General features: G+C 41.8%; 1 protein-coding gene across 5 annotated transcripts in view; it reads left to right on the forward strand.

Moving 5' to 3' along the window:
* Window positions 1–26,878, forward strand: part of CDKAL1 (CDK5 regulatory subunit associated protein 1 like 1) — a 521,195-nt gene that overhangs the window by 97,364 nt on the left and 396,953 nt on the right. For all 5 annotated transcript variants that reach the window (XM_061593247.1, XM_061593227.1, XM_061593237.1 and 2 more), the window contains one exon: window positions 7,476–7,560. In XM_061593247.1, the coding sequence (XP_061449231.1) occupies window positions 7,476–7,560 (85 nt within the window). The remainder of the gene's footprint in view (window positions 1–7,475; window positions 7,561–26,878) is intronic.

The raw sequence follows: 26,878 nt of genomic DNA on the forward strand, positions 1-26,878 counted from the left end.
TATATTTGCTATTCCATACCCCACTTTTATTGACAGAGGCAAAACTACTCAAAGGGGAGTGGGAAGGGCTAGGCACAGCTAATAAAAGCTTGTGTCTGTTGTTAGAAGGCTTGGTACCCATGAGACATCCATTAAGAGTATATTTAGCCTTCATTTCTGACCGAAATAAATAAATAAATATATAATGCACTCATTTTGAAACTTTCTCAAGCAATTCTGTTCACTTAATATCCTAGGCTGGGAGATAACTGTTAAGCACTGCAAGGCTTTAATGTAGCTTCTGGGTATGAGACCTTCAGAGCTGCATCTTCTGTTTTCAGAAGACAGATACAGTAACGAATGGATAAAGTATGAAAGTAATTCTGTGAAAGTCAATAACTAGCTGGAAGCTACAATTTAATAAGTGTTTAGACATATCTGGCTCAGATAAGTTCTCTATATTTTAGCTCTCTCAGTTAAAAGTGATAGATGTAGCTTAAATCCAGACTCCATGTGGGATTAGATGTCGGGGGAAATAAGTGGAAGCAAGGCATTTGAAATCAATATATTGCCTCTGGGTGCAACATAATACGGGCAAAATTTACAGAAATATAGTCTGGGAAATAGATATTGGAACAGAATATGTTTCGGTTTATAAGCTGACCTTGACTCTTGTGAAAACATACGTATGGAAATCAGTGAGAGACTTTTTAAAATCTGCAAGTCAGCTTATATTGCAGTACAAAGTAGCCGTGTTGGATGCAATCTGAAGTTTTGAAAGCAGGAGCTCTTTTTTTTTGTAGCACAGCATAAAATACTTTGTATGCTGGTCAAAATACCTGAAAATTCCTGTCTCTTTTAAAAAATATATTCAGATTTATGGATTTGGGAATATGACTTGCCTCATGTACCTTTTGATTATCCTGCAGTTCTCACTAGAGAATTTTCCTGTTGTAGAGTTTTTGACAGTAACTTTTCTACAAGGATTTCATGTGATTGTCATTTAAAATTATGGTTGAATCTCTGTATTCTTTTCTGCAAATGAGAAAGAGAGAACCTCCCATTAATACTTGTGCTTGTCTGTGTCTGGTGTAGGGAGGGGAGCTGGATGGCTCCAACAGAAGTCTTGTCACGAATGCAATGGCAGCATACAAAAAGGTGGGGTGTGCCTCTTTCTGACTAGGAGGCCTTATAGAAAGGGCAGTCTGTATGCTTTAGCCAGGTGTGAAGGGAATAATTGTACTATTTTCTATCAGTTACCCATCAACTATAAAGCCTGCTGATGATTAATAGTTGCAGTTGAGAGCACAGATAACAAGAACCAGTGGGAAGGCATGACACTTAGTTTCATATAAAATAAAGGAAATAACATCCTACTGTGTTCTGATAGATACAGAGCTTTCCCAAGTTTCTGGAAAGCATTGTTTCTCAGGTCTGGCACTTGACTGTAGCTATTTGTATTATTTGTCTCTCGAATCTGGAGGCAGATCAGATGTTTTTTTCTTAACAGCATATTGTGAACTCTGACTGTCCTGGTAGGGCTTGGCTCATGTTGTTGCAAACCAGTACAGGATGGACTGAATTTTAAATACTTGGAGGCATGTATAAGACAGAACTAGGAATTCTGAATGTCTTGACACATGAAACTTGTGGAGGGTTTCAATGACAGAGCACATGCTTGGTATATAAAAGGTCCTCAGTTCAGTTCCTGGTATATCCAGTTGAAAAGGTTCAGGCTGCAGTTCTGACCTCTGCCTGAGACCTTGGAGAGCCACAGCCAGTCATGGTGGATAGTACTGGGCTAGATGGAAAGCAGTGTAAGGTGACTTCCTGTAGGAAGTCCATATAGCCCAGTGTGGGCTGTTCTCTCGAGCAGCAGCTCTCCCAAGAATTCAGTAGAGGTCTACTCAGCTTTCTTGCCTAAACTATCTGAGAGGCAATGTTAAACCCTGAGGAAACACACATGTGCACATACCATGCTTTCCAAATTATAGAGAAGGATCCTGTTGCGCTTGAGTATGTGTATTCTGTAATAGTGCAGACCTTATTGCAAGATAACTTTACTATAATGCATGACCTGCTGTGAGGAGGCCGGTTTGTGTGGTAAAATGTGCTTCCAGCCCTGTCTGAAAAATAGAATAGCACCTGAGAACAAAGAAGTTGACCATCCATGACCTAGAATGTCTGTTGAAGCAATACAGACTGGAAATGATGCCTAAATCAGTGCAACTGTTAAGGATCATTTGTGGACTATTCCAGTTGTTCCAAGAGAAAAGTGCTGTCAAAGGCATTTCTTAAAATCAGACAGGTATGGACAGTACGAAGATGTATCAATACTGTCTAATCCTTTTGGCTTGGCTTTGACTTGAATCTGTTTTCTGGTCAGATGCACATTGAATGTATCCCAGTTCACTCTTGGACAAAGTAGGAAACACTAAATTCTATCCTGTTTCTTTTGTGACTATGCTTGCTTTGAATACATGTCTCTAAGTATGTCTTGTAAACTACTCCTTTTCTCCATGTCAATAGAATAAAGCTAGTCAATCCTTGCTAGTAACTAGAACAGCTGACTGGGGGTATCTGTGTTGTGCTGCACTGTCAACAACAGTTCCTGGTCTGTTCATGTTACTGGAGAAATGTGGTTGCTACTTCCCAGTGTCCCTCTTCCACATGGCTGTACTAATTTCTGTATATAGGAAATCAAGCAGCAGTTCCTCTCTATGTTGACATTCCTTCTTGCAGATAGTATTGATTGGGGAGTGTGATTTTCTGTATAAAGATAGTACGGAATGGAGTAATGGGGAAAGAAGGCCCATGTAAGAATAGTTACTGTAACCTGAGGGTTTAGAGCAAAGAGCAACTTGGAAAGAACATTGGATAGGAAGTTAGGAGCTATGAAAAAGCAAATGGCAGGAACTAAAATGAAAGAAACCAAAAACTGGAGAGGCGGCAGGTGTTCTCTGAAGTCATCAAACAGGTCATCAAGTTAAGTCCTCCTTGTGTTGCAAGGGATGTGGATTTAAGAAATGAAAAAAAGAAAAGATTGAAAGAAACTTATGGGAAATTGAGGAGGCTCACTCATTTTAGGGAGACATAGCCCAACTAGCTTTTGCCTTCCTCACTAGGGAAGCAGTGTAATGCTGTATTACTTTCACATCCTAATTTCTGCATATCTTTAAATTTGACTGGTCTTTTGAGGATGCATTTGTGTGATAAGTGAAGATGTTTGAGATGGGAGCCTGAAAATGGTGATGCACAGGGAGTAACTCTGGGGTCACTGAAGCCTGTAGGCACAGTGGGCACCATTGAGAACTTTGCCTGGTGCTTGCAAAACCTCCGAGCTCTCCCTCCATTATGAGGTGGTGAGGGAGGTTACTTCCCCCCCTTTCAGCTCTGTTTGCTTTTCAAGACTCAGATCATGACCTGAGCAGCTGAACAGAAAACAGAGAAACCAAGAAGGTAAGAGGTGAAGGGGAGTGATCTGGGAGACTGGGTGGAGGAGATGGGAGAGAGAGAGAAAGCAGAGAGCCACAAGAGAAAGAGGGTAAGAAAGAAGTTGAATCTAGTAAAATGGTAAATGTAAATGCTGCCCTGAGCTCCTACTGGGAGGAAGGGCAGGATATGCATGAATGAAAATGAATGAATTCTCTTGAAACTGAATTACTTTTTCATTAATACCTACCATCAAATCACAGATTGTATTTGTCTGAATCTCTGTTGACTAAACTGTAAAAACCATGAATCAAATGCTTCCTGGAACTGCTGAGGCACTAAAACATGGATTCAAATCATGGATCTTTATGGATCATCATAAGTTTTACAAGGAATCTCCTTCAAACCACCATAGGTTACCTGTGTCTACAGATGTGTTCTGAGATTATATGGTGGTTTTATCATCCTATGTAAAAATAATTTGAATCCAGTTTTGGATCAGTATTTTTGGGGGTGTTGGCAAGCACTGGATCTGTGATTTTTACTGAGCAGTCTAGTAAAATGTAAATGTACTGCCTTCAAGTCAATTCTGACTTATGGCGACCCTATTAATAGGGTTTTCATGAGGCTGAGAGGCAGTGACTGGCCCAAGGTCACCCAGTGAGTTTCATGGCTGTGTGGGGATTCAAACCGTGGTCTCCCAGGTCGTAGTCCATCACCTTAACCAGTACGCCACACTGGCTCTAGTAGCATGGTTTTAATGTATAAGGTTTAAGTTGATGGGTGGGGGAGCTCATGTAAACTCATACAAATTCAAGAGGATTCATTTTAATTTTATTGGATCCAACTTTTACTTGGATCTCTTTGGAAAAGCAAAATATTATATGTATGTGTTTTCTTTATTTCTGTTGGGGCTGAGGGAGAAGCAATTGGGAGGTGGGAGTGGCCATGGCACTCTCTCAAAATTACAAATCTGCCTACAGGCTCAAAAGGGTTGGCAACCTCTGACCTAACTGGTTGAAAACAGGGCTATGGTGGGCTCTGTTTGTTCTCACTGGGTTATTCCATGCTCACTTATACTGTCTGTTTTGCCTGAACCTGGTCAAACCAGTTCATCTGCTGTCTATTCTCTCCCGCCTCCCTGCTGATGCCAATACTATTTAAGGGTGTGAAGGGTGCACATGCCAATATCTAGAGTCTTAAAGGAGCAATGATATAAACAGAAATGCTAGCTTGAAAACAAAAGTGTAAATATTTTGGTCCTTTCTGTGGATATCTATATTGCTTACTCAGAGTTTACCAAATTTCCCTGGTTTTTATTGCATAATTGTGACAATTTGTGCTGTTCAGAACCTTATGTTATGTTTGGATTGTTCAGAAGTTTCCATGACCTTTTGAATTTCTTTGGTGTTGGTGGTATTTCACAAATGCATGATAAATCTTGTGGTTTGTACAATATTTGTTCCTTGGAGAAGGCAAACTTAAGCTAAGTCATTGTTTTGAGTTGTCTGTAATCTGAACAGTGCTAACTTAGTAGTATTGTTGGGTTCCTTGAAACCAATATAGCTTGCCGAAATGCTGTTTGTGGTGGCAAATATTTTAGGACTAGAGCATAAGGTATCTAGTATTTTTTGAACAACTCAATAGTTCGTCATCTTAATCCTTAAAAACAATGTATAAGTATTGATCTAAAAAGAGCTGACATTAAAATAGTACTAGTACAGGATAATTGCCACAAATGTATTCTCATGTTTTAGAGCTCACACCAATATATACCCCATATACAGCTACATATTACACTTACCAGCTTTCAGTTATGCAAATTTCTCCAAGTTACTGAATTCCAAAAATATTTCTTAAAGCATGGGGCAAGGTGGAGGGATAAGTTATATGCATGTTTGAGGGTTAAAGTACACTGTTAAAAAAAAACTACCCCTGTGAAATGGAAAATGTTCTTTTAATTTATGTTGCTATCTATGTAAAAAAAAAAAAAGATGGTCTCAGGAGAAATAGTCTGGAAAAGCTGTTTGTGTCTTTTACCCAGCTCCTTTGCTTGATAAGAACCAGAAGGTTTTGTTAACTCCCCCCCCCAACTTCTCAGTGTAGCTGTCCCACCGTGCATTCATTGTATACTCTTTCCTCATTTTGTACAAAGGGACACAGACAAGTAGACATTTTCCTGACAAGGGTGAGCCATGACATAAAAACATAGAAAGAAAGCCCTGCTGGTCTGGACTAACGGTCCATCTAGTCTATAGTGGCTAACCAGATACCTGTGGCAAGCCTGCAAGCAGGACATAAGCTCAACAGTGCTCTCTATTCAAAGGCATACTGCCGCAGATAGTGGAAGTAGTATAGCCATCATGACTAGTAATTGTTGATAGTCTTATTCTCCATGAATTTATGTGATCCCCTTTTAAAGCCATCCAAGTTGGTGGCTGTCAATATATCTTGGGGGAGCAAATTTCTTAGTTGTAACTCTGCACTGGATGAAGAAGTACTTTCTTTTTTCTGTCTGAATCTTACATTCAGCTTTATTGAATATTTCCAGATTCTATTATTATGAGACAGGGAGAAAAACTCTCTACCCACATTCTTTACACAATGCGTAATCTTATATACCTCTATCATGTTCCCCTCATCTTTTTTCTAAACTAAAGAACTCCGAATGTTGTAACCTTTCTTCTTATGGAAGGTGCACCAATCCTTTGATTATTTTGGTTGCCCTATTTTGAAACTTTCTGAGCTCTACAGTGTCCTTTTTGACATTAAGTGATATAGTATTCCAGTGGCACCATTGCTTTGTATAATTATATTGTAATATTGGCAGGGTCCCTTTCCTAATGATCCATAACTTGGAACTTGTCCTTTTCAAGCTGCTGCACACTGGGTCAACATTTTCATCGAGTTATCCACCATGACTCCAAGGTCTCAATCCTGTCCAGTCACTATCATTTCAGACCTCAACGGCATATATGTGTAGTGAGTTTTTTGCAGCATTATGGATCACTTTACACTTGCGTACATTATATCACATTAGCCATTTTAATGCTGATTCACACAGTTTGAAGAGATCCTTTAGGAGCCCCTTGCAATTATTTTAACCACCTTGAACAATTTGGTATCATCAGCAAACCTGGTTACCTCATTGCCTACCCCAGACTCCAGGTCATGTATAAACAAGTTATAAAAGCACAGGTCACAATACTGATCCTTGGGGAACTCCGCTTGATGTGACTGACCCTAATATATGAGTATTCAAACACTCACCATGGCACCACCATCTCCTCACTTCTACTGTTAATCTGTACCTACCGTTAGTGATAAACTATCACTATCATTATATATATATAAAAATACGCTACTGCTAAAATCTTGCATTTTATTAGAGATTTAAACATGGTCATGTTTGTGACTCCTTGGCTCTTTTTTTAAAATAACCGTGACTCTTTTGAAAACAACCATCAGAATGAGGGACACTTTTGAAATATGGGTATTTGTGTAGAGAACAAAGGAAGTTATGGGCAAGTGTGACTATTCTAACCATGTGATTGGAATATTCACCCATACTCACTGGCATGTTATTGTATTACAAGGAGGTAAATCCTGAGTTGTGTGTGGTGCGTGAGAGAAGGTACCTGCATTTAAACACTGAGAGAGTGCTACAGGAAAAATCAGGGTCTCTATGCATCTCTCTTATTACAAGTTTGGTTGTCATATGAAAAATAGATATCTGGTGTGCTCAAGTGCAGATTTTGCTGAGTGGTCATGAGCTAAGATAAGGGGAGCAAGGTGTTGTGCCTGAGACACTGTATCCCCAAGGGCTAGATGCAGTCCTCCAGACTTCTAGCCAACCTTTAGGACTTTCCCCAGGCTGCACCTCCTCCTCAAGCTGCAGCCGTCAGTTAATATATTTTTAATATATTAACTTTGATTAAGCATGGTTGCATATTAGTATTTTTCTGATAGCTACACTCCTCTGTTAAAAGGGTTAAATCCAGTCTTATACACTAGGAGCCTCTTGATTAAATTCTCATTCCTGAATGTACACTTTTCTCTTCCAGAGAATGCTGCAGAAGCAGACCTGTGGCTCCTGAACAGTTGTACTGTAAAAAGCCCTGCTGAAGACCACTTCAGAAACTCAATTAAGTAAGTTACTGTCCTTTGGAAATGAAATTCTGTTGCATTTGTCAGTGAACCATCTTTGTTTCTGAGATACTCGTTATAATCCAGAAGCAACCAGAAGCAAAACACAGAATACCTGTTTACAGTGTTGGTGTGAATTATAGAAAAGGTCTTAGGGAGCTGAAGTGTAGATCCATGTAGACATTGCCTTGAAGAAAACTATCAGCTTAGTTTTCTTCAAGGCAGTGTCTACATGGATCTACACTTCAGCTCCCTAAGACCTTTTCTATAATTCACACCATGTACCATAATCTTCCTTTAAAAAAAAATCCCCAGAGCCAGGCCCGCCCTTAGCATGTGCGGGGCCCGGGGCAAAAGCATAGTTGCCCCCCCCACATTCTTTCCCTCTCTCTATATATATTGAGAGAGAGAGAGAGAGAGAGAGAGAGAGAGAGAGAGAGAGAGATTTTATTTACGAATATATGTAATTATAATATTTACATATCATCTTCATTATTCCCTTTGGAAAATAGTGACTGGTGCCCCTGTTTTGACAGATGAGGGAATAAGGCTAAGAGAAAGTGACTTTGCTAAGGTATATTTTCTTGGCTGAACTAAGGTTTGCACCTGGATTTCCCATATTCAAATAAAATACTTTTCAGTAGCAAATACTTTTCAGTAGAGCACAGTGATGCTTTATCCTCACATGTCATAATATTGTTAAGTTTTGCCTATAGAATTGTCACTAGAATTTCAAGAACCTGGTGTCAATTTTGTTCCTATTGATATATTAACTACATGAGAAATATCTGGTTTAGCAAGAACATCTAGGCCAGCATTAAGTTCTTTTTGAAACATTTTGTTTCTGTGATTTCTTTTTCTCCAAACTGAAAGTCAAATATTTGTATTCACAGAATGATAGTGAAACAAATGGTTGCAGTTTCTTACTTTTTAAGTGAGATGGACTGATTATACAGCACAGTGATGCACAGGGCTAGCGTGAAACACATCTAAGAACAGCTAAGTTATCTGAGTGGTGGCGGCGGCTTGTAATTTTAGCGGCTGGGAGCAGCTGCTGCTACTTTTTACGTGCAGCTCCTGTTTGCAGCCTTAAGCTCCAGACGGCAGCAGCTGTTCATGTTTTCAGCCACGGTCTCCCGGTCAGGCCGCTAAAAATACGAATGCCGCCGCCGCCTGAGAGTAACGGAGCTGGCAGCAAAGGGGTGAAAAGGTTGCAAGGAGAGCCGCAGCCGCCGACTCCCAGCAAGGCTCGTCTCACTGGAGATGTGTGAGCCCAAACAGGGGAACGGCAGCCGCCAGAGCCCCCAACAAAGGGGCTGAGGAGGGGGGAAGAAAGTAAAAAAAAACACTGCCAAGCACAGGCCCCCCCAAAGCGTGGGGCCAGGGGCAACTGCCCCGCTTCCTGGTGCCTGGGGCGGCTCTGCCCAGAGCAGCTTATGGTTTCCATATAGTCTTCCAAGAATAAAAGTTACAGGGCCAAAGTTCAGTAACAGAACAGAATTGTCTTCTCTCTGAGCATGTGAGGCTTCTTGTAATGTAGCCTGTGATTAATGGCCGGACCAGAGCCCTTTCTGGCCACCTCAACATTCTAATACAAGGCATGGCTGGGGAACCTGTAAACCTCCAGATGTTGCTGGAGTCCATTGACCATGTTGACCATCGACCATGTTTGGGGCTGATGGAAATTGGAGTCCAACAACTCAGGAGGACCGCTGGGTTCCCATTCCTTTTCTAAGGGCTTCTTTCTCCTACCTGAACTGTAGATAGTATTATTGTGCCATCTTTTAAGTACACATGAGTTTTGCCTGCTTGCCAGTCATGGAAGCCCCCTTTTACCCTTTGCAACAAAAGCCACCATTTGTGGCTTCAAGTAAATTAATAGAATCCTATCTGAGCTATAGGTTTACACATAATTTCCCAAAATGTACATAACATTGAACTTAGTGCTACACTTTCCTCATAACAGTTTCTTACGTTTTTTTTTAGTGTACAGCTTCCCACCATCCCATAGCACCTCAGAAAGAGCATGATCTGATTCTAGTAGAGAATTGTTTTTTTTTTTTTCAATAATTTTTATTCAGATTTTCATAAAACATACAAGACAAAATCATAAAACATTCAAAGACAAAAAACAAAATCAAAAATAGTTAAACAAAAAGAAAAAAAGAAAAAAAAAAAACAAAAATAAAAAAATAAAGAGTAAAATATTGACTTCCCATTTGTCAAAGATCAAATCAGTTATAAGTCTATAATATATAACAATCCTGTCTCTTAAGTCATATTATAAAATCACTTTCCTCCAGTAGTTATCTTACTTAATCATCAAATCTCATAAACATTACTTTATTCTTTCCACAAAAAGTCAAAGAGAGGTTTCAATTCTTTAAGAAATATATCTATCAATTTTTTTTTCCAGATAAGCATATCGATTAATCCATCTCATTACTAATTATGATAATCTTATTGTCATAACCATAGTCAAAATAAACATTTCAATTAATCCATCACATCAGAATCTGTTAGGTTCAATAATTTCAGTAGCCATTGTTCTATTATCTCTATTAGTTCCATTTTCCATCTTCCATCTTCAGTAGTCTTGTTAAGTCCAGTAATTTCAATATCCAATCTTCCATTATCAGTATTCCATAATAATCTTGCTGTCAAAGCCATAGTCATATAGTAAGAGTCTGATGGGAATTACCTCTATCCCAAATATTTTCTTGCCATCCATTCTGAATAGGTTGCTGAAATACTGCTGTAAAATCATATCTCTGTTCTTTTTTTCAAAATACACTGGGTCATCTCTTAAAAGTTTTTCCATTGTCACATGGCTGCAGTTAATTCCATAGATTTTCTCTATATTGGGCTCCATCACATCATTCCAGTCCAGAAGATTATCCATGCCATTGATAACTTTATCTCTAAAATCTTCATTCATTTCTTCAGAGATAACATTGAGTTCCAAACAATAGATTTTATTTCTAAAGTCCATAGACTCCAAATCTTGTTCCTGTTCCACGTTGGTTCCAATCTCCGGGATCTCCTCTCTCACAGGGACCCCTATTCCAGTCTCCAGGGTCTCCTCTCTCACAGGGACCCCTGTTCCAATCTCCGGGGTCACCTCTCTCACAGGGACCCCTTCCAGGGTCACCTCTCTCACAGGGACCCTTATATCTTTAATCTCCTGCTTCATTTTACTCAATTCAATTTTCATTATCTCAATCTCATCCATTATTTTCTGAAACATAGTTATTTCCAGATTTTCAGCCACTTTCTTAATTGCCATTTTAAAAGAAAAATATAGGAAAACCACTTCTTATTTCAGCAACAATTGGGTTAATACTCCAAACTTGGTGACATCACAGTATAAACAGAGCAGACAGCCTTATCTCTCCAATAGTTAAGTAAACAAAATGCAGTTCCCAGGATCGAAACAATTAATGGCAATCGTCAAGAAACAGATTCGTCAAAATAAAATAGACCAAAAAGAGAGTAGTCTCAAAACAGTATAATATTTTTCAAAATAAAAATCTGGAATAGAAATCCCTCTTCTGTGTATATCTTTAGAATGCAAATCCAGGACAGCTTTTTGCAACAAAAACAGAGATAAGCTATTAATTAGTGCGTAGCAGAGAGAAGTTATGGCTCCCCAGTGAGATGTCAAAAACTGATCAATCTGGCAAATCTCTTTTAAACAGCAACAATTTAAGTCAAGTAAAAGAAAAATATAGAAAGAAGGGTGCTTGCCTGTTAGTGCGTTCTCTCTTAGAAGATAAGATGAACGTTCGCTTTAACAGATAGAGCTTGCTGTTGAAAATCCGTCCCACCTTCGTCGGCTGGACCTCGTCCCATAAATTAATGAGATCTGGTCGTCCCAACAAAAATAGGCTTTGAGGTTAATCTCTTCGTTTCTCCCTACCCGGGAGAAGTTTAATCAGTCAAAAAAAAAAGAAAAAACTGACTGATATATCTGAATAAGCTTCTTTTGAGGCAGGAGCCCGTCTCAAAAGCAGGCACAGGCTAAGTCACCCTTCCCGGAAGTCCTCTAGTAGAGAATTGTTGATCTCTTGATTACTAGTAGATAGGAATGAGGATAGGTGGAATTTCACTTGTGTCTAATTTAAACTAAAAAAGTTGCCTGTTGGGTAACAAACTTGTCTTTGTATAAACTTCCATGTGATTGTTTTGTAATCGGATCTTTAGTGCCATGTGCAGAATGGCATCTACTGAAAGTGAACATGACCCATCTTTATAATTATATTGTTAAGCAGCTGGTATACTGAAATGAATAAAGCAGAGGATCAAATTGATGCTTTAGCTAGTGGATTAACATAGATTCCTTCTCTACCTTTCATTGGGTTGGTTTGTTATGAGAATTAACTGCTGTGAGCCTTGGGCTTGCATGCTGTCTCTCCTCCTCTGGCACAGTTGTGAGGAGGGATGTGGATCTGTGGTTATTGGAAACAACCCAATCTCAAACCATAGTTGATGAAACTGACTTATTTCAACTAGCCTTAGTTAAGATTAACCACAGTTAGGAGTGGTGAACGTTGCGTGCTGGCCTGAACAGGACTGCCAAACCCTTTTAAGTTGCCCACCAGCCTTCATCTTCCTCTGCATTGCAGTGCTGGTCTGGGAGGAGAGGTTCAGCACTGCAGTGGGGATGACAGTCCTTAAAACTAATCCCTGAAGAGCAGAGGTAGCAATTATCCTTCCCATCACAGTGCTGGGTTGGGTGGAAATGGGAATGAGTGTGATGTATGCCTGAGTGAGTGTATATGTACTGTATCTGGGTGCATTTGTGTTCAGCAGTGTCTCACAGCAGTTGCAACAAAATCTGTTCAGACCACTGGTAAAGGCATACAAAGCCATCTCTGGGTGGGGGCTCACGATGGCACGTCCTTACACATGGACGGAGAACAAAGGAGAAAGCAATCTGTGAAGATGGGAGAAGAGAGGCACAAAAAATCCTAAGTAGACAAGGCAGCTTCCTTAGTTACAAAAGAGTCAGTGAGAGGAACACATAGATTACTTTTTCTGACTATCACCCCCCCTCCCGGTTCAGGTACTTAGCTATAAGCGTTGTTGTCTCCCATTCCAACATGTTCTATATCTGTGGTGAGTGTATGTTTCTGTAATATGGCATGTGTCAGTTTTTGTGTGGTGAGTGTTGGTTGTGCGTGTGAGTGAAGCAGAAACTTTGACTACTGCTGCCATGTGGCCCTCAGAGGGTTGGCCAACCTTGAATGTGGCTCTTGGACTTAAAACGCCTAGCCACTTTTGGTTTATAGTTCTGAATACAACCATTGTGTCTTAACTGTAACTGAAGCAAATGCAGCATGGCAATAAGTTAGCTCTTTTCTTGCCAATAATAAACTTGTTTTCTAAACACCTCCTGCTAATCTGCTGTTAGGCAATAATAATGGGTGAGTTACCTAATTATCCTGGTAATAGAATCCTTACAAGTTTGGCTCCGGCTCTTACAAGTGATAGCTTTTAACAATAATAAGTGTGTGCATTGAAGCAGAGAGGTAAAAATGATTTTTTCATCAGTCATCTCATCTTTTTATGTCTTTATAAGAATCTGATTCTTATTGGGACTGAATTCTGCTTCACCGGATTATACAGTGTAGAAGATACTTTCCTTGTACTGAAACATCTGCACTGACTCCTTGCAATTCAGGATGTTAGTTTGATGTACAAAGCTCTAAGTGACCTGGGATTAGGATATCTGGAGGACTCCTTTCTCCCTTACCAACCTGTCCATTCACATTATGATCTGAGGCTCTTCTCAGTCTACAACCACTTCTGAAGATTAGATGAGTTGTGATAGGACCTTTTCCAGGGCAGCAGCCTCTGTTAGGGGTACCTGAGATGCCTACTTTTTATTATTTATGTTCCACATACAGTCTATTTTATTCCATATCTTTCAATGATAGTGCCTGATTTGTACTCTAAGCAAAATGATGGCGAATGCACAGGCTCCCAGAGAGGGTCTGGCAACCGCTTTGCTCCTCCCAAATCTTTTTGGCTGCTGCTGCTGTACTGGGCTGGGCTGAGCTAAGGTTAGCTTTAGCACATCTGCTGAACCCTGGCTTCTGGTTCTCTTCAGACGAACGGTGAGCTGTAACAAAGAATAAACTAGGCTGGCACAGTGATTTTCCTGCTTCTTCCATTTTTATTTTTAGAACTGCCTTCAGGAGATGGAGAAGGTTGGCTCATCTTTTGTTTTTGCTTTGAAGCCACAAAATGAGTAAGTGGGCTAGTAAAAGAGTGCTTTTTTTGTAGGCTGGCTATATTCGTGGCTTGGTTGAATGAAGTATGGCTTGCGTGGTATATTTTGAATAATTCATTTTTTAAAAAAAGTTATGAAACTGCTCTGAGGATTGAATCTGCAAGGTCTGGCTTGAAAATATCTCTTTTTCTCTTAGTGGTATATAATTCTCATTATCAGTCACACTGCTCATAATTTATAGAGCACTTTTGAGGGCTTACAGTGCTTCATATATATTACATATGTTAAATTCTTACAATAATCTGGTAAGGTAAATAAATACATAAACAGAGAGAGTGGTCTGCCTAAAGCACCTAATAAATTAATAGTAGAGGTGGGATTCAACTTACTTCCAGATTTAGGCTGCAGTCCTATCCCACTTCCTGGGAGTAAACCCCATTGAATTCCATAGGTCTTTCTTCTGAGTAGACATGATTAGGATTGCACTATTAGTTTATCTTTAGCTGCTGTGTTACACCGGCTGTCATTATAAGGTTTTAAGGTGCAACCTGATTGACTTCTGGAAAGGAAAACAGAATCTGTGTTACAGGATTATTCACACTGTTTAATGTTTAACATCCTAAAAATCACTTGACTGAATTTCAAGAATAGAGCCTTTGAAATGTGATATTGAGCTCTATTTGGAGGTTGTGGTAATTGTTAATATGTAAGAATGCTGGACAAAGGCTAAAATATTTGGCACCAGTATTTCTGCAGAAATACTTGGTAAGAGGTATGGTGATCTTGGACCTTTTGTGTGTGCATAAAAATTTGGTAACCCTCAACTCAAAAAAAGAATTTCTAGCCCATTTGTCCATGCATACAAGTATTGAGTATTTTATGGCATGGGAGAAAAAACATACATCTTTTATAAACCTTTCCTGCCTAGTTTCCTAGAGAAACTTCTTCCTTGCCCAGTTGAGTGACCTTAGAAGTGATCTCCACTCTTGAGATGTGCTCAGGAAATATATGCAGACTGCATTCCTTTCATAGATCAAAATAAGAGCCCCAGTCTTTGAGAATCTGTACATGCCTTATAGATCTATACTTTTTAGACCTATTTTAGTTAACCAGGGTACCTAGCCTGAATCTTTCATCCAGCTAGAATTCTGACCCTTGTTAAATACTGAAAATAACATGATATCCTCATTATGTATCCTCTAAGATTATGTACAGAATGTGAAACCTATTATTATATCAAGATTATAGGTTGTTTAGTAACCATCACCATCACCTATATTAACATGAGTTAATATCAGCATCAGTGTGCTAATCACCAAAACCACAATATATAACCCAAGTAGATCAGAAGTTTCTGGTACTGCATATAAAATATATATACTGCTTTCTGAAAACAAACTAAAATAAGTTACAGTTAACCTTAGCACACAGTAAAATGATTGTTTAAAAAACTCTGACCTTGAATTGTGGTCATGACTTGTTTGGGATAATTTTGTACTCTATACATGCACATACATGCACACACAAAATGATCAAGTGTACAATTGCCTCAAATAAATGAATGTTTATTTGCTTCTAAATTTCTGGTCAAATGTATGCAACACACAAAACATACAAAATTATTTCTGGAATTTTGTCCTAACAAAATTCTCCTGTAGTCTTGTGCCAAGCTCTTGTTCTTCTGTAACTTTAATCCAGTGACTCCCAATATTTTATTAAAAGGTGGGAGGTCTGTCAGTCGATCCAAGGCTACATTATTGCCTGACTGGATGTGGACTGGATGAGGGCCAATTAACTGAAGTTTATTCCAGGCAATATGGAGTTCCTATTAGTGGGTGGCTCATCTACCCAGGTGAGTGGTGTTCAGCCTGTCCTAGAAGGGGTTGCACTCTCCCAAAGGTTCAGGCCCAGAACCTGGAGTTGCTCAATGATCTGTCTTTGTCATCAGAGGCACAATTGGCCCCTCTGGGTTGAAGTGCCACCTTAGGGTAGAGAGTGTTGACGTGTGTGCGTTGATGCGTGAAACAGCATACATTACGTTGGAGTTAAGTTGAGCAAGAAACTTCTTCAGAGCATTAGATCATGTTAAGAGTCTTTATTAAGACATTATGGCCAAAGGCTTAAGAGTAAATACATGTAGAGTTTCTTCAGTCACCCCCCTTCTGGTACATCTCTCTCCAAAGGTAAACACAGAAGACAACCTCTCAGTTCAGAGGCAATACACAGAAGACACAGCTTAACACAGATAGCTGCTAGAACTTTTCCCAGTCTATCGCAATGGTTACCATAGCAACGGCCTTGGCAGTCCGTTCCAAGACTGGGCAAAGACATAACTCCCCCTAGTTACAGTTTTTCAGACTTGATGGAAAACAGACTCAGTGACAGTGCGGTTCAATGGTCAACAGAGAGAGCATGGCTTCACTGATACATGCCATCATAACCTACCATTTAGATTACTGCTATGTGTTGTTTGTAGGACTGCCTTTGAAAATGGTGCAGAAGTTTCAATTGATACTGAATATGGCTGCAAGAGCCAGGGTCCAGGTGGTATGAATATATTACTGGAGCCCTTTGCAAATTGCCGTCATCAGGAAGCATACACTAGGTCTATGAATTGTATATTGGCCTGAAAACAGTTGTTATTAGGGACTAATAAATTGAATAAATAAAATAAAAATTAAATAGCTCCAAGACCTAGAAGTTCTCCCACTTGTTTATTTAATTACCACAGGCCTAACCACAAGTGCCAAAGACACTTGAAGAGAGACACTGCTTACAAGTGCCTGTACGCTAATGCTAGGAGCCTCCGAACCAAGATGGGAGAACTGGAGTGCTTGGTCTTAGAGACGAGCATTGATATAGTGAGCATAACGGAGACCTGGTGGAATGGAGAAAACCAGTGGGATACGGTTATCCCTGGATATAAACTATATCGGAAGGACAGGGAAGGACGTATTGGTGGCGGAGTTGCTCTATACGTGAAAGAAGGCATTGAATCCAGCAAGCTCGAAACCCCAAAAGAGGCAGACTCCTCCACAGAATCGTTGTGGGTGGTGATACCGTGCCCCAGGAGGGACTTAATACTGGGAACGATCTATCGTCCCCCTGATCAAAATGCTCAGGGAGACCTTGAGATGAGATATGAAATTGAGGAAGCATCCAAACTAGGAAATGTGGTAGTAATGGGTGACTTCAACTACCCGGACATAGACTGGCTGCATATGTGTTCCAGTCATGACAAAGAAGCAAAGTTTCTAGATATTCTAAATGACTATTCCCTAGATCAGTTGGTCATGGAACCGACCAGAGGGACGGCAACCCTGGACTTAATCCTCAGCGGGGACCGGGACCTGGTGCGAGATGTAAGTGTTGTTGAACCGATTGGGAGCAGTGACCACAGTGCTATTAAATTAAACATACATGTAACTGGCCAATTGCCAAGAAAATCCAACACGGTCACATTTGACTTCAAAAGAGGAAACTTCACAAAAATGAGGGGATTGGTAAAAAGAAAGCTGAAAAACAAAGTCCAGAGGGTTACATCACTCGAAAATGCTTGGAAGTTGTTTAAAAACACTATATTAGAAGCTCAACTGGAGTGCATACCGCAGATCAGAAAAGGTACCGCCAGGGCCAAGAAGATGCCAGCATGGTTAACGAGCAAAGTCAAGGAAGCTCTTAGAGGCAAAAAGTCTTCCTTCAGAAAATGGAAGCCTTGTCCGAATGAAGAAAATAAAAAAGAACACAAACTCTGGCAAAAGAAATGCAAGAAGACAATAAGGGATGCTAAAAAAGAATTTGAGGAGCACATTGCTAAGAACATAAAAACCAACAACAAAAAAATCTATAAATACATTCAAAGCAGGAGACCATCTAGGGAGACAATTGGACCCTTGGATGATAAGGGAGTCAAAGGTGTACTAAAGAACGATAAGGAGATTGCAGAGAAGCTAAATGAATTCTTTGCATCTGTCTTCACAGTGGAAGATATAGGGCAGATCCCTGAACCTGAACTAACATTTGCAGGAAGGGATTCTGAGGAACTAAGACAAATAGTGGTAACGAGAGAGGAAGTTCTAAGCTTAATGGACAATATAAAAACTGACAAATCACCGGGCCCGGATGGCATCCACCCGAGAGTTCTCAAAGAACTCAAAGGTGAAATTGCTGATCTGCTAACTAAAATATGTAACTTGTCCCTCGGGTCCTCCTCCGTGCCTGAGGACTGGAAAGTGGCAAATGTAACGCCAATCTTCAAAAAGGGATCCAGAGGGGATCCCGGAAATTACAGGCCAGTTAGTTTAACTTCTGTCCCTGGAAAACTGGTAGAAAGTATTATTAAAGCTAGGTTAACTAAGCACATAGAAGAACAAGCCTTGCTGAAGCAGAGCCAGCATGGCTTCTGCAAGGGAAAGTCCTGTCTCAGTAACCTATTAGAATTCTTTGAGAGTGTCAACAAGCATATACATAGAGGTGATCCAGTGGACATAGTGTACTTAGACTTTCAAAAAGCGTTTGACAAGGTACCTCACCAAAGGCTTCTGAGGAAGCTTAGCAGTCATGGAATAAGAGGAGAGGTCCTCTTGTGGATAAGGAATTGGTTAAGAAGCAGAAAGCAGAGAGTAGGAATAAACGGACAGTTCTCCCAATGGAGGGCTGTAGAAAGTGGAGTCCCTCAAGGATCGGTATTGGGACCTGTACTTTTCAACTTGTTCATTAATGACCTAGAATTAGGAGTGAGCAATGAAGTGGCCAAGTTTGCTGACGACACTAAATTGTTCAGGGTTGTTAAAACAAAAAGGAATTGCGAAGAGCTCCAAAAAGACCTCTCCAAACTGAGTGAATGGGTGGAAAAATGGCAAATGCAATTCAATATAAACAAGTGTAAAATTATGCATATTGGAGCAAAAAATCTGAATTTCACATATACGCTCATGGGGTCTGAACTGGCGGTGACCGACCAGGAGAGAGACCTCGGGGTTGTAGTGGACAGCACGATGAAAATGTCGACCCAGTGTGCGGCAGCTGTGAAAAAGGCAAATTCCATACTAGCAATAATTAGGAAAGGTATTGAAAATAAAACAGCCGATATCATAATGCCGTTGTATAAATCTATGGTGCGGCCGCATTTGGAATACTGTGTACAGTTCTGGTCGCCTCATCTCAAAAAGGATATTATAGAGTTGGAAAAGGTTCAGAAGAGGGCAACCAGAATGATCAAGGGGATGGAGCGACTCCCTTACGAGGAAGGGTTGCAGCATTTGGGGCTTTTTAGTTTAGAGAAAAGGCGGGTCAGAGGAGACATGATAGAAGTGTATAAAATTATGCATGGCATTGAGAAAGTGGATAGAGAAAAGTTCTTCTCCCTCTCTCATAATACTAGAACTCGTGGACATTCAAAGAAGCTGAATGTTGGAAGATTCAGGACAGACAAAAGGAAGTACTTCTTTACTCAGTGCATAGTTAAACTATGGAATTTGCTCCCACAAGATGCAGTAATGGCCACCAGCTTGGATGGCTTTAAAAAAAGATTAGACAAATTCATGGAGGACAGGGCTATCAATGGCTACTAGCCATGATGGCTGTGCTCTGCCACCCTAGTCAGAGGCAGCATGCTTCTGAAAACCAGTTGCTGGAAGCCTCAGGAGGGGAGAGTGTTCTTGCACTCGGGTCCTGCTTGCGGGCTTCCCCCAGGCACCTGGTTGGCCACTGTGAGAACAGGATGCTGGACTAGATGGGCCACTGGCCTGATCCAGCAGGCTCTTCTTATGTTCTTATGTTCTTAATTCTCTTCCATGATGTTTTGCCATGTTGCCCACATACATTTTTATTTTCTAGTAATTGATCCTGATTAGGTTTGTCACTAGAATTCTGTGTGAACTCAGGGCTTCTTTCAAAGCAGATGTGTTTAGAAAGCATAGGCTCACTTTCTTAGATTCACTACAGGTGTGTCCAGGAAATGTTCTGTTTTCAACACCAGTTAAATAGCTGGTAGCCCTATCACAGTGATAGGGCACCAACATTTTGTATTTTCATGATACTTTATATTCAACTTTTAATTTTTTTTTACCAGAGTCCTATGCAGTATTTTCCTTGGCCCAATAGCCAAACTATTGACCCCTCCCCCCATGCTCTGGTGCATGCTAGTGGGTCTTCTGATGGATCCTTTCTTATGCAGAAATTGCCTGCTACAAAGTGCAGTACAACATAAGAGATTGCTGAGGAGTGGAGAGGATCTGCTCTGGATTCCCCACCCACTTCTGAAAAAGGGAGAGAATGCTGGCATATAGGGTTGTTGTAAACATTACTGGCAGAGGAAGCATTTTGTATAGTTAATATTATATTATATATTGTGTAGTTAATATTATATTTTCCTGAATGGTAATGTTGTAATGCTTTTTTTTTGGTCTTCTGAATCATATCACTCATGTGAATTTTTCCCCAATTTATATGTACTGTGATTTCTTTGACAGAAATCTTTATCTTGTCAGTTACTTTCTTAATTACAGACACAAGATATAAACCAGTAATGACATGAAACTTGGTCCATTATTGTGTGTTTTGGGGGGATAATTTCCTGACATACCAGGGAGACATAACCCACTGCCTTTTCAAATTTAATTTTGTAAAAGAAATCCACTTTACAAATTTCATAAAGGACAATGAGACTGTTCTGTATGTAATGATGTCACCATAGCTCCCAGGCAGAACTCTGCTGATGGATATGGCTGTAAAAAGTGAAATAGGTTAGCTTTTTGATTGCTTCACATTGTAAATCTGTCCGACAGATTCATACTGTGTTTCTCTATTAGGCATTAGTTGTGCTGAAGTCTGATTTACTTGTTCAGATCATAGGCAGTTTTTCCAAATGGCACCAGTTCTGCTAAATGCCAGATTAAGGAAGAGGGAGCCCTACTCCCAAGAAAAAATGTAGAACCCTTCTTACATTGTGCTGAGTTGAGCAGACCTATCTCAGTTTCATGATCTGCAGTATGCTATCGGCTTGATCTCTGTCCCTACTTCAAAGGGCCCCACCTGTCGAGCTTCTAACTTACGGCAAGGAGCAGTGGTTTGGTTGGCAAGTAATGCATGGAAAGCCACACTCTATCCCCCACCTGTATTTCAGGACCAGTTTGGCAATGCTGGTTGGCGACCCGCTTGAAGGCGGCCTTGGCCCTTGCTAATTGCTCTTGTAGCATCTGCTGCATTGTCTGTAGCTCTTGCACTTATTGTTCCAGGTACTGTTCCAGGACAATATTAACCTTCTCTTTGCCGATCTGTTTGGGAATGGTGTGCAGAAGACAGCCATAGCTCAATCTGTAGCAGCTCCAACAGGGCGTACCAAAGACGGATGGTGAACTGGGGTTTCCAGTCCAAGACGAGGCTGCTTGCCTGGGAAATGTGTTTGATTAATTGTTGAGCAGTTTCTTTTTCAGATGGTAAGCCGGCACATGGAATGAAATGGGCCATTTTACTGAAAACATCAACTACCACCAGAATGGTAGTATTTCCCTGGGAAGGGAATAGATCTGTGATAAAGTCCCGTGTCACTATTCTCTAAGGCCCTTTGGGTGTGAGTAGAGGCTCTAACAGCCTGGCTGGTCGCCCAGAGGCATGATTGGTTCTCATGCAAGTTAGACAAGACTGTACATATTTCTCAATGTCATGCTTTATTCTGGGCCAGCAAAATTCTTGTGTGACTGCCTGCAGAGTCTTAAACACCCCAAAATGCCCTGCAGTTGGGGTGTTGTGATACTGCTGCAGGACCTTGGTCCAAAGCTCACCAGGGGGCACGCACAAGGCCTTGTAGTGATAGAGTACCCCGCTTTGGGAGAAGCCTGGAGCCCGGTCCTAAGGCAGCCCTTGGAGCTCCTGGACCTGTTGTTGAGCTAACAGATCTTGTTCCTGAGCAGTATGTAGCTCTTTGGTCCAGGGGTCTGGACAGGCAGCCACCACAATCTTGTCTAAGAGGATGCTGTGACATAGAGGTAGCTCTGGCTGAGTTTCATTGTACTCTCGCTTTGGGAAAGTGCTTCAGCTCTGCGGTTTGGGGCATGGGGGACGTAGGTGATATGAAAGTGGAACCTGGTGAAGAATTGGGACCAGTGCACTTGACACTGATTCGGTTTGCGGGCCGTTTGAAGGCTGTCAAGGTTTCCAGTGGTCAATGTGGACATCCACTATATGTCACGATCATTCCAGGAGGTGCTACCAGGTTTCGAATGTGTCATGGATGGCTAGTAGCTCCTTCTTACATACGGTATAGTTTTGTTCAGAGTTAGTCAGCTTTCGGGACAAGTATGCACAAGCATGTAGGTCTCTTCCTTTCTTGGAGGGCTATAACAATACCACTCCGATGGCTAGTCTGAGGCATCCATTTCCACCACAAAAGGCCAGTGGGGGTCGGCATGTGGTAATATTGGGTCTGAGGAGAACAACATTTTTAGATGCTTAAAAGCCTGTTGGGCAGCCTCAGTCCATTGAAATAGACCAGGACCCTTAAGGCAGTCCATTAATCAGGGTGTCATGTTGGTGAAGGTAGCAATGAACAGTAATTGACAAACCTCAGGAATCACTGTAGGTCCTTTTTAGTTTTGGGGGGATGCCAGGAGAGCACACAGTGCATCTTCTCTGGGTCCATCTCCACCCCTGTTGGAGTAATTCAATAGCCTAGAAAGTCCAGAGTGGTTAAATCAAACCCACACTTCTCCAACTTGACATACAGGTGATGTTCTCTCAGTCTCTTCAACACAGCCTTCACATGCGCCTCATGATGCTCCAAGGAGTTAGAGTAAATAAGGATGTCTTCTAAATAAACAATCACAAAGCGATCTAGGTAGTCTCGAAGATGTCATTCATAAAATGCTGGAAGACTGCTGGGGTATTCGATGTTCCAAATTGCATGACCAGGTACTCGAAATGGCGATATCACATCTTGAAAGCAGTTTTCCACTCATCCTTTTCCTGGATTCTGACGAGGTGGTAGGCTCCACGCAGGTCCAGGTTGAAATAGATTTTTGCAGTTTGCAGCCGCTCCAGCATCTCGTTGATAAGTGGGTAGCTGTTGGGGATGGTAATTTTATTCAGCTGTCTGTAATCATGGCAGGGCAGAGTTCGCCACTCTTTTTTTTTTTTTTTACAAATAGCAAGGGGACCCTGCCTTGTAGATTTTGATGGTTGAATGAACCTCTGCTTCAAGTTGACATTGAGGAAGTCCCTTAGAGTGGCCAATTCTGGCTCAGACAGTGAGTAAATTTAGCCAGAGGGAAGCTGGGCCTCTGGGAGCAAGTCAATAGCAAAGTCTATGGGGGGCCACTGGTCTGGCTCCTTTTTGTCAAATACATCACAGTAGTCCCGATATTTTGCAGGAAGGAGAGCCAGTGTGGAAGGAGGCGGGGCGGCTACTGCCACTGCTGCTGTATCCTTGGCAGGCTGGTAGGGCTGTTTGCAATAGTCCAACTGGAACGCCACAGATGCTTCCCCCCCGGAAATTGTAGGATCATGTTATGTCACCCAGGTCATCTCCAAGACCACTGGGAAATGTGGCAAGGTAGAAAGATAGCTGTTTGAGATGCCCAGGCAGCTCCACTTGCAGTTCTACAGTTGCCTGCATGACCGCCCCCAAAGCTAAGGGCTGTCCATCAATGGTCTCTAAGGGTAGAGGTACTTCAAGCATAGTGATGGAAGTGTTGTGTTGTTTTGCAAAGCTCAAGTCCATAAAGTTGCTGTACACCCCTGAATCCACCATAGCATGTGCTTGGATGCTCTGTCCTGAAGGTAGATCCAGGCGAATTGACAGGTATATAAAGCTGGCTTTCGTGGGACGGGAAAGTCATGAGGTCCTTGGCTTACAGTCGATCCCAGCTCATGGAGCTCTACGAGAGCTGGGATTTGTAGTTTTCCTACATTGGGGCTTTCTCCGATTCACCTTTCTGCAGTATAGGTACAGCCTGTCTCATTGACGTTCTCTTTCTCCTCTGTCAGGCATGGCTGCACCCCTCCAATCTGCATGGGCTCCTCCCAGGACTGAGCGGAGGTTCCCACACTGGGAGGCAAATGTATGTGGGGGGGAGAGGTATGTAAGGTAACATCCAAGCCAAGGAAGCCCTGTGCTCTAGGCGACGACTTTCAAGTCTGCTGTCTATCTGCAGGCACAGCTGGATGAGCTCTGATAAGGATTTGGGAGCTGGAGTTTGTGCCAATTCATGCCACATCTCATCATTATGGTATTAGGACATCTGAGCTGACTCAGTCCAGTCTACTTCCTCCACTAAAATTGAAGATGTGTTGGTATAAGCCCTGACTGAGGTCTTGCCCTGAGGCAGGTTTCCCAGTTGGTGAGGTACTGTGGCCTTCCCGAGGGTCTCAAAAGATTTTTGCCATGGCAACAATAAAATTATCATACTGTCCCAACACAGGGTCATTCTGAAGCAGCAGAGAGATAGACCACTGGGCTACCTCCCCTTCTAGTAGACTGATTATGAAGGCCACTTTCAACAAGTTGTTGGAAAAATCCAGCTGCCACACTCTGATGTATAGCTCACACTGTGCGATGAACTTTGCAAACTGCTCCTGCTTTCCGCTGTATTGAAGGGCGAGTCCTATGAGCGTCTTGATATGAGCCACAGGCACCAGCTGGGCTGGAGCAGTCCCCTGCTGTATGGCTGTCACATTGTTCCCAAGCTGGATCAGCCAGAGTTGTAGGTTTTGGTTATACACTTGAAGAGTCTGGGTCTCATTTCAAAGAATCTGGCTCTTGGTGCAGAGTTTCTGCAGCTTGGCTAACACGGTTTCTAAGATGCTCTGATAGCCCTCCTCCATCCAACCACTTGCTTCCATCTCACTTATGAGGTCATCAGGTAGAAGAGTAGGGGCTGCAACAAACTGTCCTGCCCAAACCCACTGAAGTCAGACATGAATGCAGAGGTGTGCTTTTCTTTAGTAGATTTAATAGAAAGTTTTAGTTCAGAGCACTTCATGAATCAGCTTACAGGTTACACAGAATTCCGCATATTTTCTAGAAATAACTAGACACGACTATACTATGCTAAAATGTGGCAGCAACTAGTCATGCCCCTCACCTTGCTTAAGTAAGGATGGGTGGGCACCCTACTTGCGTGAACTGAGGGTCAATGTTGAGAATGGGTGCACACAGGAGAGCACACATTTGAATATTTATTAGTAGGCATTGTGATAAATTCTCAAGCTCTGCATTAAGCATCTGTTAGATTCTGGCCTCACTGCTTTTTGTTAAGCAAAGAGCTCAAAACTCCCTTTATGAGATACATGAGGATAATTGAAAGTTGCCCTTGCAGATCTCTCTTTGTCTTTCTCTCATTTCTGTCTCTTCTGTCTCTCTCTCTCTCATTTCGGCTGAAAAGGTAGTCCTTCTGTCAGTGAAAGTACATTAACAAAAATAGTTATTTTTCAGTGTATGCTTAAGCATAAGAATCACATTTTTGACAAAATATCACAGGCAGGTATTAGGTCATCAGAACAGACAACACCTCAGCTAAATCTTGCATAAACAAGCAGAGCAGCACTCGATCCAAAGGCCTGATAACTGAAGCATGACACCTTTTCAGGTGGGTAGAGAGGAATGTTGCATCAGTCAAAGCAGAACCTCTTGTGAGAGTCTCCAGTGTGGTGGCAGACTGGCTCAGCCATAGTGTCATCACAGAGGCAGAATGGCAACTGAACCATCGGGTGTTTCAGCAGATCACAGCAAAATGGGGCATGCTGGTGTTGGACCTATTTGCCTCACCACTGAATTCTCAGCTGAAGAGGTGGTTCTCTCTCCTTCCACATCCACAAGCGAGTGGGACTGATGCCCTTGAAATGGATTGTCCCAAGGGGCTGCTTCATGCTTTCCCCCATTCAGTCTTCTTCAGTGCACGATTAGGCGGATCTACCACACCAGAGCAGAAGTCATCCTCATTGCCCCGTTCTGGTTGAGACGTCCCTGCTGAACTTGTCAGTCTAGGGTCCCTGGCATCTTCTCTGTCTACCCAACCTCCTGATCCAGGGCCTGGTGGTTCACCCTCAGCCAGATCTCCTCCGTCTAATAGCCTGGAGGCTGAGAGGGTCTGGCTGTTGGATTTGGGTTTCTTGGGGTCTGTACTGGACACCCTGCTGGCATGTAGAAGAGCGTCTATGAATAGAATTTATAGTTTCAGTTGGAAGGCTTTTCTCAGTTGGTGTGCTCAGTTGGAGTGGACCTCCTTTCACAAGATGTTAAGAATTTTCTTAAGTTCTTGCAGGCCGGAGTTGACAGGGATTTAAGTGTTAATACTGTAAGGAGACAGGCGGCAGTGCTCAGCAGCATTCTTTCTTGTGGGAGAGGTGAGTCTCTTTCTTCCCATCACCTGCATAAAAAATGAGGAATTTACACATATCCATATAGGATTTCTATATAGCCACCTCCTGTAAATCCTGACCACTGTGATCTTCATTTAAATGATGAAATAGTCATGAACTATTGTAAGGCATTAATGAAGTTTGCTAAGGCCTTTCATTATAGATCCAGGTGGCCCTGTCCAGAGGACTAGTGGCATTCCATCCAGCCAGGTGACTACATTTTCGTGAAGGACCACAGAAGGAAGGACTGCCTCCAGCCCTGATGGGAAGGTCCCTTCCAGGTCCTGCTGACTACGAATACAGCTATCTGAGTGAAGGAAAGACCCTCATGAATACACACAAGCCACACCCGTAGAACAGTTGACCCAAACAGCAGGGAAGCACGACCACCCCTCCAACCCAAGGAAACTGACTTTTGCCCAGACAAAATAGATGAGGAAATCTTGGAGCAACTGAGGGAAGAAGTCTACTCCACAGAGGAAAGCATCCAGGCTTGATTGCCCAGGTAAGGGCTACAGGATAGATCCCTGAGCCGTTTGGGAAACACCCCGAGGACTTCAAAGAGGACGACTCCTGCCCTGACAAGTTGGCATCAAGACCGGCTAGCACTTTTGCGGAGACCCAGTTGGAAGACCTGGATGAAAGTGGGTATCAGAGTGCAGATACCAGTAACCTCTGCAGCCCTGGTTTTCCTGATTGACCTCCTCACTTGTATAATCTGAGACCACG

This window comes from Rhineura floridana, chromosome 1 (genome assembly GCF_030035675.1).
Source record: "Rhineura floridana isolate rRhiFlo1 chromosome 1, rRhiFlo1.hap2, whole genome shotgun sequence".
Taxonomy (NCBI): domain Eukaryota; kingdom Metazoa; phylum Chordata; class Lepidosauria; order Squamata; family Rhineuridae; genus Rhineura; species Rhineura floridana.